General features: G+C 38.0%; 1 protein-coding gene across 4 annotated transcripts in view; it reads right to left on the bottom strand.

Moving 5' to 3' along the window:
* Window positions 1-12,258, bottom strand: part of eya1 (EYA transcriptional coactivator and phosphatase 1) — a 57,292-nt gene extending 45,034 nt beyond the window's left edge. The window contains exons 1-3 of one of the 4 annotated variants that reach the window (XM_072657178.1): window positions 11,934-12,258; window positions 1,609-1,736; window positions 349-414 (exon numbers count right to left, since the gene is read on the bottom strand). In XM_072657178.1, coding sequence (XP_072513279.1) covers window positions 349-414; window positions 1,609-1,732 — 190 coding nt within the window. In that variant the 5' untranslated portion in view covers window positions 1,733-1,736; window positions 11,934-12,258. Of the gene's footprint in view, window positions 1-348; window positions 415-1,608; window positions 1,737-3,945; window positions 3,994-11,933 lie in introns of those variants that run through there. The other 3 variants (XM_072657156.1, XM_072657164.1, XM_072657171.1) reach the window with 3 other exon arrangements.
* Between the last annotated feature and the right edge of the window lie 2,880 nt (window positions 12,259-15,138).

The following is a 15,138-nucleotide window of genomic DNA, read 5'->3' on the forward strand; positions in this document are numbered from 1 at the left end:
GCATGCACTGACGTGCTAAAGCCTAGCTGCATACCAGAAACAACCATGAACGATTGCAGGAATACAAAATAAATAAATAAATAAATAAATAATGAAAAAGTGGAAAGCGCATCAGTCAGTCCTGCTGATGAGACTTCTTCACTCACTCACATACAGAATCTCAGATCATGCTGTCAGAGCAAACACAGCACAAACACAATCCTAATGAAAGGCACAATAGTTGAAGCAAAACACAATCAGATCCAATTACAGGCACTGAAAATGCGGAACCAATCAGGGAATGGATTGATTATCAATAATCACACCAATTATTGTCCTTTCATTGTTTTCAACCGGAACTGCACAAACCTGCAGCGGACTGTGAACTAGAACTTAACAACCAGTCAGCTGTGGTAAGCATAGTGATGTTATCACCTAGAGAGAGACACAAAAGCGGCACATGATAGTCTACCCCACCAACCACCCCCCCAAACCCCACTAACCACCCCATCACCACCACTGGGGGCTTCTCAATGCACAAACGCAACAAAACCACACATGAGATTACGTTTTGTAAACTGAGCTTCCTGAGGAACAGATTAAGATTCCCAGCAGGAGTGAACGTGAGCGCTTACAGGAACGATGTGTGGCACGCTCACTTCTAACTTCACATAAAGCTCACATCAAGTTTTACGGGCTTTTAGACAGTTAACGGCATTCACATTACTCTGCATTTTTAAAATATAGCACTGTGTGTGTATATATATATATATATATATATATATATATATATATATACACACACACACATATATATATATAAACTGTAAGTTTATTAAGTGTGCCTATAACATTAATTCTTTCACATATATATATTATATATATAAAAAATACATATAAATATATTAATATAAAATGCAAAAACATCCTTTATTTACAAATAAATCTACTAATGTCTTTACATACATTGACTTTACCATAAACAATGCCTTTATATACAATAATAAATAAAATAAATAAATAATAAATAACAATAAATTCAATATACAATATACAATGAAATTTTACTTTAATTTCCTTATACACTATATATATATACACTAAAATGTAATGTTAATTCACTCCATACAATATAATGGAAAATGTACATACAACATTTTTGCAAATACAATTTTTGTTTTATATAAAAAATTATTATTTTAATTTTTTTGGTGCAAAGCACCTATTCACTTTACAATATAAGACTATTCTTATATACAGAGAAATGTTATGTTAATGTAACATTAATTGTAACTGTATACAACAAAACATTAGTATTGTTATATAAGGAAATTAATATTACATTTTATTGTATAAAGTTCAAATTAACCTACAATTTGTAACTTTAAGTTATAGAGACCTATTTATTAGTGTAATAAATGCAGTATTCATTTCTTCATTTAAATTGAAATTTAATGTTAATTCTTTTTATATCTGTAACAAAGCAGAAAACAAAACCTCTCTATAAACATCAGCCCTGTGTAGGAAACTATACCTACAGGAGGACATCAGAAGGAGCATGTAGAAAAAGACGCCTGGGAGTCCACCTGAACTCTATCCAGTACCAATGTATTAAACAGGCGGTCTTACCTTCAGTGCCATTTGGTGTCATGGAATTATTGTTGATGTGTGTGTTATCGAGGTTTGGGCCGTTTGGGGATTCGCTGCTGCCACTGACTCGACTGTGCGGACTGGCTAGATCCTGCATTTCCATAGACCTACAACCATACACACACATACACACACACACACGACACAGCCTTCATTTTACTTGAATACACATGCTGGAATACGTACGCAACTTTCATAGATTAAAACATTAAGGAATCAGCCAATGATTTATCATTGTATCTTGATATTTACAGTGTAATCATCATTACCACCCACAACTCTGAAAACTGTCATGATTGTGTTGCTCATGCTACAATTGCCAATAACCAAAAAATATATATTAATATATTTATATAACTATTCATATAAACCAATATTACAGGCTAATGCATTTTTCCATTTTTTAATAAACCTGTTCAAATACTGGCCATTATCACAGCAGCAGCATTATCTCCAGCATTTACAGCATTTATTTCTCTCCTTTAATAAATTAATCCAATTAACAAAATGCTACAACATGACAAACAACCAATTACAACAATAAGAACCAGTCTTCTAGAACCATTAAAGAACCATTTCAGTGTTCCATAAACACTATGGTTACTGTCAAATCATCATTTTCCAAGATTGTACTTTTTAAAAAAGTTCTTTAAGGGCTTTATATAGAACCCAGACTACTCAGAGAACCATTTGAATGCAGAACCTTTAAAAATAGTTCTACACAGAACCTAAATAACACTGTTATGTAGAACCATATGGTGGATGCTCAAATGATTCTTTACATTGATGGCAATGGATCTTTTGTGAATGTTTTTTTTATAGCACCAAAAGGGGTTCCACTGTCATTATAGGTCAAACAACCCCTTTTCAATACGATACAGAACCCTTTCCACTATCGTTACGGTTTTAATACAATGCAGAACCCCTGTCGCTGTTAGAAGTGAACGAGGGTGTCTCGCACCAACCCCCCCCTCCCCCCACCTCCGAGATGCAGCCAGGGACACCTGACCCAGACTTAGCAATTAATGAGACACCTGATGATTGACTTTAAGCTCATTTTAAACATCAATAATGGAACAGCAGCTCTGCTGAGCAGCGTGCAGTTTTCATCCAGATTTACACACCGTCGGCCTTCATGAACACACACACACACACACAAAATGTGACTTTATGACAAGAATACTGCTTCTAACTAAGTCCAGCTCTACACACACCCTCATCACCAATATCCCCTTTTATAGTGAACAGTGAGGAGTGTGTAGTAGTATGACCTTTCTCCTTTTAACAAACACTACTCATCACTATACAGAACCATACAGAGCCACTAAACACCCACGTCTAAAACAAGCGAGTAGGCAGACGTGTGTGAACAGCTCATCTCTATGAAGTGAGCAGAGCAGGAGAGCGTGAGTGTAGAAGAGCACGCTGTAATGAGGAGCTCTGAGACGGCTCAGTCTAACATAAACACAGTCAAACTACCATTCAAATACACTTATTATCTCCCTCTCTTTCTCGCTCTCCTCTCACTCATTCATTTTTTTTCTCTTCTGCCAATATCTCTCTGTCTCTCTCTCTTTTTTTCTCTCATTCTTCCTTATTCTCTTCTTTCAATTGCGTCCTTCTTTTTCTCTGTATCTCGTTTCTCCTTCTTTCTGTCTCTAACTCTGCCTTTCTTTCTTTCTCGATCGCTCTCTCACTCTCGCGTCAGTTCTATACTACAGAGTTACCATACGTTTCTAGAGCACTGTTCTAGATACAGTGAAGCACCACTGTAAGAAGACTGAAGGTGTTCAGAGGTTTAAACTGAATGAGTGATGTCGTTGGGAATGGCAGGGAAGAAGTTGAACTCAGAATAAACTTCATTAACAATTATTCAAGCATTATTCAGCCTTAATTAAGCATTAATAAAGCCTTCCCAAACCGTTATTACAGAGACAGGTGATCAGAAATCCTCCTTTCTTTCCCTTTCATTCACAGAGCAGTTGAGGAAATAGTTTATACTAGGTTTCTAAAGGCTTCTAGATTTAGACATATTGTAGGTTCTAGGGAAAAGCTTTTAACTGGTAGAGAACCTCAAGAATGTTCCTCACACAATTTATATGCAAAACTGCTCTGCTTGTCTTTAAAGAATCATCTCTATTTGCTAAATGGTTCTTTAGGTACCCAAAAGTTGTTCTTCTGCAGCATCGCTCTAGATAGTGTACTAGAGCTGACCTGACTTCAGCTCAATAAGAGTCTCAGTGATGCTGCTAGAATTAGCCCATTCTCTCTCTCTCTCTCTCTCTCTCTCTCTCTCTCTCTCTCTCTCTCTCTTACCTGAAACTGGATGGGGCTCAACCATTTGACTCAGATATCCTCTTTTCCCCTTTTCTTCCCTCTATTCCCTCCTCAAGTCTTTTTTTTTTCCACCTGCTGATCCCTCTGAAACAATGTCTGTCCTTGTTATTCCAGCCCGGTGTCACTGTCCAGACCCATCCGTCACACAATAGCCGTTGTCTGAGAAAACATTATTGTTATGGTGGAGAAGCCCGAGCCGGACGAACAGAGACACATTGTGAGCAGAGTTTTTTTTTTCTAGTTTCTTTTTTTCCGGGCCCTCTGCTTCCTCCTGCAGGTCCAGCCTTCTCCCTCCTACCGGAGGTGGACTGACGGATGGAAAGGTGATTCATCATTGGAGGAGGACAGCTGCAGACTGGATTAGCTCTCAGCCAATCAACACGCAAACACGGCTTAGCCAAGGTAAGCAGGAAGAGGAGGGGCCGGGGGGGGCAAAGGGGGGGGGCATGGGTAACTACTGCTAATACCCCTACAGCAGGGGGTAGGTGAGTGAGAAAGAATTAATTATTGCTATTGCTTTTATTCACTACTGTTGTCACTTATTCTGTAATTATTGTTACTTTTATTGAGCTGTAATTTTGTTGTTTTTGTTGTTATTTTTGTAATGCTTTGGCAATATTGTTGCCATTACAGTCCTGCCAATAAAGCTTCTTTGAATCTTGAATCTTTGAATCTTGAGAGAGAGATGGACTGTTCATTTGACCTGTGATCTTTGATCATTTCTTGTTAAAATTTTCTTGAGATTAAAATGTAGAATTTTTGAAATTTCTATTCTATTTAAAGACATGTTCATGACAATAATAATGTATCTTATACAGGTACGTTACAATAACACAACTTCAGAATGTAACAACAGCGTAACGTGTATCTAAAGTTGTAATAGTGTAACTTATGTACGTAGCAACTGTAACTTTATAATATGTATATAATGTAATACTTTATAATTAGGGCTGCACAAAACTGGAGAAAACTGACACTGCGAAATGAGTTATTTCTGCTATATCTGGTGCTATATTAAAAAATACAGGAATTTTCACCAGATTTCCCCAAAGTCAATGATCCAAAGTGTAGTGATATTAATAATGCACTATGTGTATCCATGTGTATCCAATCCAAAAGACTGGAAACAAATTAATGAAATAAACAATATTGGCCAGATAAAATCAACCTCCGGTAAATTTCCTTGCATATCAAACAGCAAAAAAGATTTCAACTTGACATTGCATGTCCGTCTTCCGATGTGACTACAGCACCTGTGCATAGTGCGTTAACAATGCTGAAACCATATACTGTGCAGCGCTAGTCACACGTAACGACTTCGCTGTCACAAAAAAAGCTTGTATGTCTAAAACATTACATTTACAGGATCAGTAAAAAACCTAAACTAAACTTTGGACATCAAAGTAAATGTTTTTACTTCAGATCATTTTGGAGCATTTCTATTGGTCCATTCAGTATGATGCTTTGGCACAATAAAAAGAACAATCATCAGATTCAAATTATGTCAAAAAGTAAAAAAAAAACTAAACAAAACAGCAAACCTGGAGAGAGATTTACCGTTTACGCAACTTGTGCACTGTACTTCAGTGTAGGAACGTTTCAGTCCTGTTTCAGCAATACTGTATCTAAATATGGTCAACTTACTGAACAGAGACAGAGGGAGTGAGAGAGAGAGAGAGAGAGAGAGAGGTGTTGAACAGAAGCAGTGGAGTGTGACCCCCCGCAGCATCCTCGGCACATCTTTCATCTGCAATCGACGCTTATCTGAAATTTATCTGCACTCCCTCTGCCTTCACACTGACAGGCACTAACGACCATCAGCCCCGAGGCTGCGGGAGGGAAAGAGAGAGAGAGAGAGAGAGGGGTGGGGGAGAGCACTGTGGTGCATCTTTGCTAGAAACAGTAAGATGGTGAACATACGGAGCCGCATGTGTTTCTTATGACTCTACAAATGCTGCTATTACTCTTCCACTTGGCAGACACACTCTCGCTGCGCTGTCCACTCTGACTCCGGCCACGGCCTTTACACTCCTCAAAAACGCTGCCCTACACACACATACACACACACTCCTCCAGCACAGATCAGCCTTACCCACATTGAACAACAAGCCACATGAACTGTTCTTCTGACTCTCCACCTACTTGCTCAGTTCAGCTACAGTATTCAAACAGTACACATACAGAATCCAAGTCTCCATACAAGTTCCAATATCAGTATCAGTTCATTATTACGTATAATATCTACATAATCGTATGTTAGCATAATAAATAAGAACTAATAGGTCCAAACATCTTAGCATAATTCTTGAATGATTCAGTAGATTCTGAATCATTCATAGTAGACTTTGAATCATTTATAGTAATTACCGAGACATTCACAGTAGATAATTCATTATTTATAGTAGATAGTTAACCATGCATATAGATATTGAATAATTCAGGGTAGATTCTGAATCATTCATATTAGATACTAAATCATTCAGAGTAAATACTGAATTAATTACAGTAGATTCTAAATCATTCAATATTTCATAGTGGATAATGAATAATTCACAATATATACTGAATTATTTATATTAGATTCTGAATCATTTATAGTAGCTACTGAATTATTTAGAGTAAATACTGAATCATTTGTAGTAGATACTGAGTAGTAAATTTGTAGTGTAGTATATAGTCATAGTAGATACTTCCAACCATGCACTGAATAGCTCAATGTAGATTCGAAATCCTTCAAAGTAGATTTGTATTTATTTATTGTAGGTACTGAATAATTAAGGTTTTCAGATTTTACGCTTACGTACGCTTACGAAGCAATTAAGTAAAATGCCTCTGGATTCAAACGTGAAATTCCGCATAAATAAATAAACTACTAAAATAAATGGCACCATATATATAATTAATGAACTAAAAAACAGCAATCTTTTTGACGTTACATATTTATTTCTTTATGACATATGTGTGTGAATCCTCAGTGAAACTGAGGCTGAAGCTTTTTCGACAGCAGATGATGAGGAATGGCGTGAAGAAGGCGAGGACTCAAAAATAAAAGGGCAGAAGTGGTGGTAGATTGAGATTAGTCTGTGTATGAAGTGGAGAGCTTGTTGGTTTTGGCTGTCTCTCTACCAGCAGGTGATTCTCTCCAGGTGAGGGGGGTGGGTGTGGGGGCGGGGCTTATAAAAGCAAAAACAAGCCCTTCTCCCACACCGCTGAATATTTACTGTTTAAGAAAAAGGGAAAAAGGGAGCGCATTCAGCATCTTTGATGTTCGTCTGAATTGAACCTGAACCGAGCTGCCTTTGATGCTGCAGAACAAAGCCAAGCGTCCTAAAAAAAAAAAAAGCCAAAAAGCCGAGCGCACGTCACTCAGGAGTGTTTGCTCAGGGTTTTGTCTCGCTTTGCTTGTTTCTAGCTCTGCGTTTCCACAGGCAAACACACGGCCCAGTTTTTAACATGCACACATACACACACACACACACACACACTCTGACACTGACCAAGTGGAACTAAACACTTTCTGAAGAATCTCAGGAAGTGGATTGAGATGGTTGTCAGTGATTCTCTTCAGAGCAGACAGTGGATACAGAGTGAATTTCTAACTGATTTAACCTTAAATACATGCTAATTAGTGCTGAATTGAAAAAAAATAGCAATAACTCAAGAAATGCAACCCTTGACCCCGAAATCTCCCCATTTATCCACCTCTACTTCCCGCATTACTGTAGTTTAACTGTACAGGCTCATGCACGTCACAAGTTTTTAAAAACAATGCTTTAATCAAAATAACTTAAAAACAACTAATCCCCACTTAAGATGGTCAGCTGAGTCCACATGGTGGCCCAGGAAAAATAAATCTATTCGCAGAGAATGTCGATGTAGACAACAATTGGACACAGATGTGAGTTGAATTAGACACAGTATACAAAAACGCTACACTGCACTTGTCTCTGAGCGCTCATACCATATAGCAGTAAAAACACCGGAGAAGGGAACGTTGTTGAGGGATAAAACAGTAAAAAGTGCTTAGTCTAGAGTAAATCAGCTGACCATTCTATATAAAACAAGGTAAATAATAATGTGTTTGATAATATGAACGTGTAAGCAGATCTTTACTCAGCACTAAATGATTATTAGATATTATTAGACATATAATATTGCACAGCATTATTAGACTGCACTCAAAACCAAGCCTCGCTATCACCAACCAGGATTCACCAAAAAAAAAAAAAAAAACTTCACACACACACACACACACACACACACTCATTAACGGCGTAGCAGGAGCTTTTCCATTGTTTCCCGTGCAGATTATACCGATTAAAGCCTGATATGTAATTAAAACGTTAATTCCTGGCAGATGTGTCTCGTCTTGGTGACATGCAATTTGTCTCTCTGCGTTTTATTCGCTCTGACACGCTGCCCGGCAATCCGGTGAATAGCTACACGAAAATCTGCTAATGCTGCGCTACTCAGGCTCTGAAATGATTTCCAGAAGGCCGCTTCATTTTTGAACGGACCTCCAACATGATACACTGGCTATCCCCCGCTCGGCCTACCGCAGCGTAATCACAACAACCCCCACAATCCCAACGAGATGCACAAAAAAACTGCCCTGAAGAAAACAACCTTAAAAATAAGAAACTAAAACATTAAATGTATTCACTTCTGTAAAAAAATCTAATAAATTAAATGAAATGTAAAAATTTTTATATTTTACTTTATTCCTTTCAAGCTCATTTCAATATAAAATCTGAATAATAATCCTAATTCTAATCCACACACATCACTAACCATCCCATCATGCACCATTAATAACTGCCAGCTATTTGCATACACAATTAACACGATCTGTAAAGGTCAAGAGGTCAGAAAGCGATCATTGCCCGTTGTTTACAATCTTCACCCCGTAGCTTCCTCGCGTAAACAAACTGGCCGATTACACGTCAACATAAACAGCGGGAGTGGGAGAATCGGGGTCCGCTTCCTGTTCCTGAGCTGACCGACGGGGTGTGAATATAATGGTACCCTGTTATATTTACCAAACAGGGCCGAGTGGCGGCTCTGCTCTCCAGCCTCCGCTCCCCTCTCTGCCCCTCATAAACAGGATCAATTAACCCTCTGCGTCTTTCAGCATGCACCATTTGCAGCACGCACACACACACACAGACACACACACACACACAGATAGAAAGACAGATGCAAAACACTGGGCTTTCAGCAAACAGCACTACCGACTGCCACTCGGTGCATGACAGCTTAGCAATTCGCTCAAACATTGGCCTTATTAAAGCAAATACAGCGGGTCAACAGCCTCAATCAGACGGCTCGTTAGCAAATAATTAGATAAACAAGCGCACATGAAAAGAACGGAGAGCCGTTTCATCATCACACCAGACACTGAGAGAACGCCCTAATGTTAGTTTATTTTTCCTGGAAAAAAAATCATTTGAACCTTAATTTAATTGAGAAATTGCAAATTTTGTGGTTTTAAACACTAATTTAAATCCAGTGTCTGGTTTTAAACACTCCTTTTAATAAAGTGTCTGGTTTTAAACACTCATTTAAGTCCAGTTTCTTTTTTTAACACTCATTTAAGTCCAGTTTCTTTTTTTTTACAGTAATTTAAGTCCAGTTTCTTTCTAAAACACTCATTTGAAGCTGGTGTCTACTTTAAAATGCTAATAAACTGAATCTATTTCTAAAGGGTTTAATATTAAAATATTCACTTAAAAAATACCCAAATGTTGTTTAATCGACAGATTCAACTGTTTTGTTTTTCTGTCTGAACAAAAACCTGTACATTTTATTTTACAGGAGAAGCACATAATAAACTCCTGGCAGTAAATGTAGCTTTAACTGCTCTTATTCTAAGTAAGTCTAAGTAATGGAGTCTGTTCATAATGAAATGGGGTAAAGAGCAGCTGCTGTTTTCAAATCGAGCAATAAAATAAAATAACGTTCAGAAAGGAAAAATTCTGCCTAAACACAAACAGTATTTTTGTGAACTGAACGGAAACGTCCACTAAAATGAAATCCTACAGTAGTTTGTGCTGAAGTGTGTTTAAGAAGAGGGTCACGTTCTAGACATACAGATAAGTGTAAGGAACAAGAACATTAGCAGTTGTTTCAGAGGTTGAAGCCGCGCATTCCTGCCGCTGCAGATGGCACCGGACGTCAAACTGGCTGAACTCGGACTGTGCTGGTGTTGTATACTGTGCCGGAGAGGCTGCGCCCTTACAAACAACATGGTTCTGCAAGGGTTCCTGGCTTCCACCCATCACTCTGTCCTTGGTACAGAATCTTTACATTGTGTGTAGGCTCTTCAAACTATTTTATCATTTGTCTTTTTTTTATTTTAAAAAAGCAGTTCTACACAAAACATCCACTTATAGATTCATTCAATTGAATTTTAGCGTGGAACATACAGACCCTTTAAATTATGTGTAGGTTCTGTAGCCTTAAAACAGGCCCTGCACAGTCACGTCTCTATTTTATACAGAAAAACTGTTACATAACAAATAGCCACTGAAAGGGTCTTCCCTGATTCTTAGCTTGAACTTTGCAATACATCTTTAAATGATGCACATTTGCGCATCTATATAAAAAAAAAATAAGGTTCTCAAATAGTTTTCGGCGTGGGTATTCAGTTCTATAATAGATACAGAGGTCCTTTAATCATTTTAAAAGGTTCTTCAGCCTGGCACATCTCTCAATATCACCAAAAAGCAATTCTATAACCAAGCATCCACTAAAAGGGACCTATTTTAACTGGTGTAGATAGTCTTTAGCCTTAGACATGCTGTTGTCTAGTTGCTGTAGTACTGTTACACAACATGGAGGTTCTTGAAAGTTTCTCAAAATGCTTTGAGTTTTTTTTCAAAAGTGATTATGGTTTGGTGTTTTTATTTAAGCATCGCTCCAAACAGAGGTATTTTAGTTTTTGAGGGGTCTTTTAGTCTAATTTTGAAGAGCGCAAGCAAATAAAAGATAAAGATATTAAAATGCAGTGGTTCTAAAAGAAAAATAATAAAACTAATACATACATACACACACATTATATATATATATATATATATATATATATATATATATATATATATATATATATATAAAATACATAAAAGCTATTTTACATCACCTCTAATTAATCTACACCTGTGTACAGGTCCGTCCTCACCTGCGGAGAGCTAAAACAGGAATAGGAGTTTGTATCCAGTACCAAAAAGGAATTGGTAATAGTCTTAAAAATGTTTTAGTTTGTTTTAACAAAATAATTAATATAATATATGCTCATGATACTGGCTCAACTAACAGTCGAGGCGCATTTGGGAGCTCTGCTGTGTAAAGTGACCCGTGGCGTGTGCTGCACACACATTTCTAACTGGTTTCTTTATTTGTACACTTTTTGTTCATTTACTGAGATATTATATTTTTTTAAATGTGGGATATTTTGATTATAGCACATTACTTTTATGATTCCTTCTCAATTTCCCTTTGATTTCTGCATGTATTTTGCCTGTATTTCAAAATATTATATGTTCCTATTTGTGTAGAGCATTTTGTGCTGCTTTAAACATGCTTATAAATAATCAGAGCTCCACTGCAGTTTTTAGTAACTGTATAATAACTGGACTTATTAGTGCAGAAATGAGTGCAGTTATTACACAACAGCGTGTGTAATAAGCGGGTTCTACGGGTGCTGTGAGAGATTAGTGATGAAATTTGTCCTAAATGTTAAAGTAAGGTAGACATGTGGAAATATTTCATACAGATCATTTCACATGCTGCTCTAAATGTATTCTAAAAGTCTAGAAATGGCTTCAGTTGATTACAATTCTGTAAATGAACTGTTTGCAGACCGGACTGACACACAAGCTGATTTTAAATGATAAAGCAACGCAGCACTTACACACACACACACATACACACACACACTCACAGGCGTAGAGTGGTAAAAGAGTACTCACTGCACTTCGGGATGAATCCGTACACTTTGTTATCCCGACTTTTCCTGCTGTTTTCTGCGGAGCAAGCGCGAGTTCCGGAGTCACACAGTGTGTGTGTGTGCGCGCTTCGCAGAAACTCTGCTTCGGGATCAACTCAAAAACACACAGATCACACACGCGGAGAGAGAGATTTTTTCTTTTTCATTTTAGGTGTGAGAGAGCCATGGGGTCCGACGCTGATCTCTAGAGACTCCCGGTGTGTGTGAGTGTGTGTGTGTGTGCGAGAGTGTGAGAGTGTGTGAAGGAGAGCAGTCCGCTTTACTGCTGCGGGCAGTGGCCAGCCGGAGTCTGAGGAAGAGAGAAAAAAAAGTAAGGGAGAGAGAGAGTGTGTGTGTGTGTGTGAGAGAGAGAGAGAGAGAGAGAGAGAGAGAGAGAGCTGGTAGAGAGAGGGAGGGAGTGGGAGGGAAGTTTTGAAAAGACAAAGTTTCTCTCTCTCTCTTTATCTCTCTCACTCACTCACTCACTCCATCCTCTCTCTATCTCTCCCTTTTCTTTCCCCTCATGTCTATTTTCCTCTTTCTTTTCTCCCTCTCTCTCTGCCACATTTTCTTTCCCTCTGTACCGATCTGTCTCTTGGTCTCTGTTCCTCTCTCCTTATCTCTTTTCCTTCTGTCTCCTTTTCTTTCTTCACTCTTTCTCTTCTTCTCTTTCCTTATCTTTATTCCCTTCCTACCTCTTTTTCTCTACAGACTGCTCTCCTTTTTGCTCTCCTTCTCATCCCTCTTCTCTTTATTTGTATCCTGTCCGCCTCCTTTATTTCTCTCAATCCTTCTTTTCTCTTTTTTCTCTCAATTTCCATCTCTCTCTCTCTCTCTCTCTCTCTTCTTACCCTTCATATCTTTATATATATATTTTTCTCTCTCTCCCTCTCTGTTTTTGTCTCTCACTCCGTCAGTGTCTGTATGTCATTCATTCACAGCTTTAAGGACTGTAGGCTTCTCTAGATTTTATCACTAATTCAAAGACAATGAAGATGCAGATCCTTCATACATCTTCACACACACACACACACACACACACACACAAACACACACACACACACAGTGTCCTGGGGCAAGGCCTCCCGCTCTTCTGTTGTTTTTATTTTCTTTTCTTGCCGGCCGTAGAGCTGCAGAGCAGCAGTGCTGGTGGGTCAGTCAGGCTGCTGCAGGTAGAAATTAGGGGAAATCTTGGCAGTTTCAGCTCTGAGGGTTTTTTTTATTATAGTTTTATTGGGACTGGCTGGATTATCCAATCAGCAGTGTTAGTGCAAATTCATCCTCGGCGAGAGAACAGCCTCTGCAGTGTGTTAAAGGTAAAGCCTGACGTATCACACCCTCACTGTTCACTAAACTCACACCTAACACAACTACACTTACTCTACCATATTTCTTTTGTTTGCACATTTTGCAGTTTTGATGTTATATATCAAAAAAAAAAAAAAAAAAAAAAATCAAAATGTCATACAATTTTTTTGCGATAAATCACATTTTTGCACAATTAATCACAATTAATCACATTATGTCATACAATTTGTTGTGATTAGTCACATTATTTTGTGCAGGTAATCGTGATAAATCACATTATTTGGTGCAGGTAATTGTGATAAATTATTCTCTTATTTGTTGAACGCTGTGTGCTGTGCTCTTGTCATGAGTTCTTGGTGGCTCTCGAGGGGAACTGGAGCACCACTCTCTAAAACAGGAGAATGCAGAAACGGCTTAAGAAACATTAATGTTGTTTTTTTTCAGTTTAGTCATTTACATTTCCATTACTAGCTAAGACCCCAACGACATGATGCTACCAGCACAGGGTGGGCGAAGGCTCAACTGCGGCTAGCATCACGCTGAGTGATGGGCAAGAGTTAGAACTATCATACCCAAGAGTGAGGCCAGTTTTGTATGTATATATATATATATATACACAAGAATATAAGAATGCATGTACATACACACACACACGTTGCTTTACAAATGGCACACTGATTTAAAAACTTGAATATGAAGCATAAATATGAATTTAATGTGCCATTACTCTTTCATAGATCACATTGGATGTTATTTTTCAATACATTAATATTAAGTAAATAATAATTCTGCTTTAGAATGTGCAGAAGAGAGCTCTCAGAAGAAGATGTAAACTTCTTAATATAACAACATCTAGGTTACATGTGGGTGGGCAAACAAACACCCAGACACAATGCGTGTGTGTGTGTGTGTGAGAGAACAGGCGTAAACCACCCCAGTATAAATAACCCACTCTGCGCTCCTGCCAGTGGGCCAGTGCTGTGCTGCTGATGCGGTCACGATGCGCGTGCAGTCTCTGCGGGTAAAGCCTGTGCCTACAGGTAAACCAGCCGTTTCACATTTCAGCCTCAGAAAATTAAATATATTGCAGCTTAAAGAGGTTCTTGATAACTCAATAGGCTAATAAATGCTAGGGGACTCTCAAGTAACTATTTTCAATAGCTGTGGGGTAAAACCGGCCAATCGAGTTACGCCGCTCGCCCGCTCTCCTTCAGCAGCTGTATGAAATTAGCTTTCAATGTAATTTCGCAAGTGAGTTATTTTCCAATTGCACAGCGTAATTACCAGCAGTCTGTTTATGTCTCCCAAGCAAACACGCTCATATTCTCCTCCCTAACTCGCCACGAATCTAATTCACGCCGCAGTTAGAGAAAGTTAGATCTGAGTTTGAGTAAGATACTATATGAGCGACATAATGATGAATAACACTGTAGGAGCAGGAAAGGCACTGGAACGGCAAATTACAAACACGCTTAAAGAAAATGAACACAGGATGTTGGCATATGATGAGCAATATGTTGACACAACACTATAAGAGAAAGGACTTTATGCATGAGAACTGTATTAAGGTTAAACCTCTACAACATTAAACCTTTATGCCGGACACAGCTTGTACGGAAACTGATTAAACAGAGGACCGCTTCATCTAGAGCATCAAGTCAAATTTAAATTTGTACATTACAAATGTACATATTACATATTCATATATATATTTGACTATATTTATACTTCAGCTGACTCCAGCTTTTTATTTTATTCTGTTTTTATTAATTTATTACAATTTGTAATTGTAAGTGCACGCTTTTATGAAAACGCAATATGGAAAGAAATATCTTGAGTAGTGTATTTAATATTCTAATTTATATGAATCAATAACATTC

Source organism: Salminus brasiliensis, chromosome 1 (genome assembly GCF_030463535.1).
Source record: "Salminus brasiliensis chromosome 1, fSalBra1.hap2, whole genome shotgun sequence".
Classification (NCBI taxonomy): domain Eukaryota; kingdom Metazoa; phylum Chordata; class Actinopteri; order Characiformes; family Bryconidae; genus Salminus; species Salminus brasiliensis.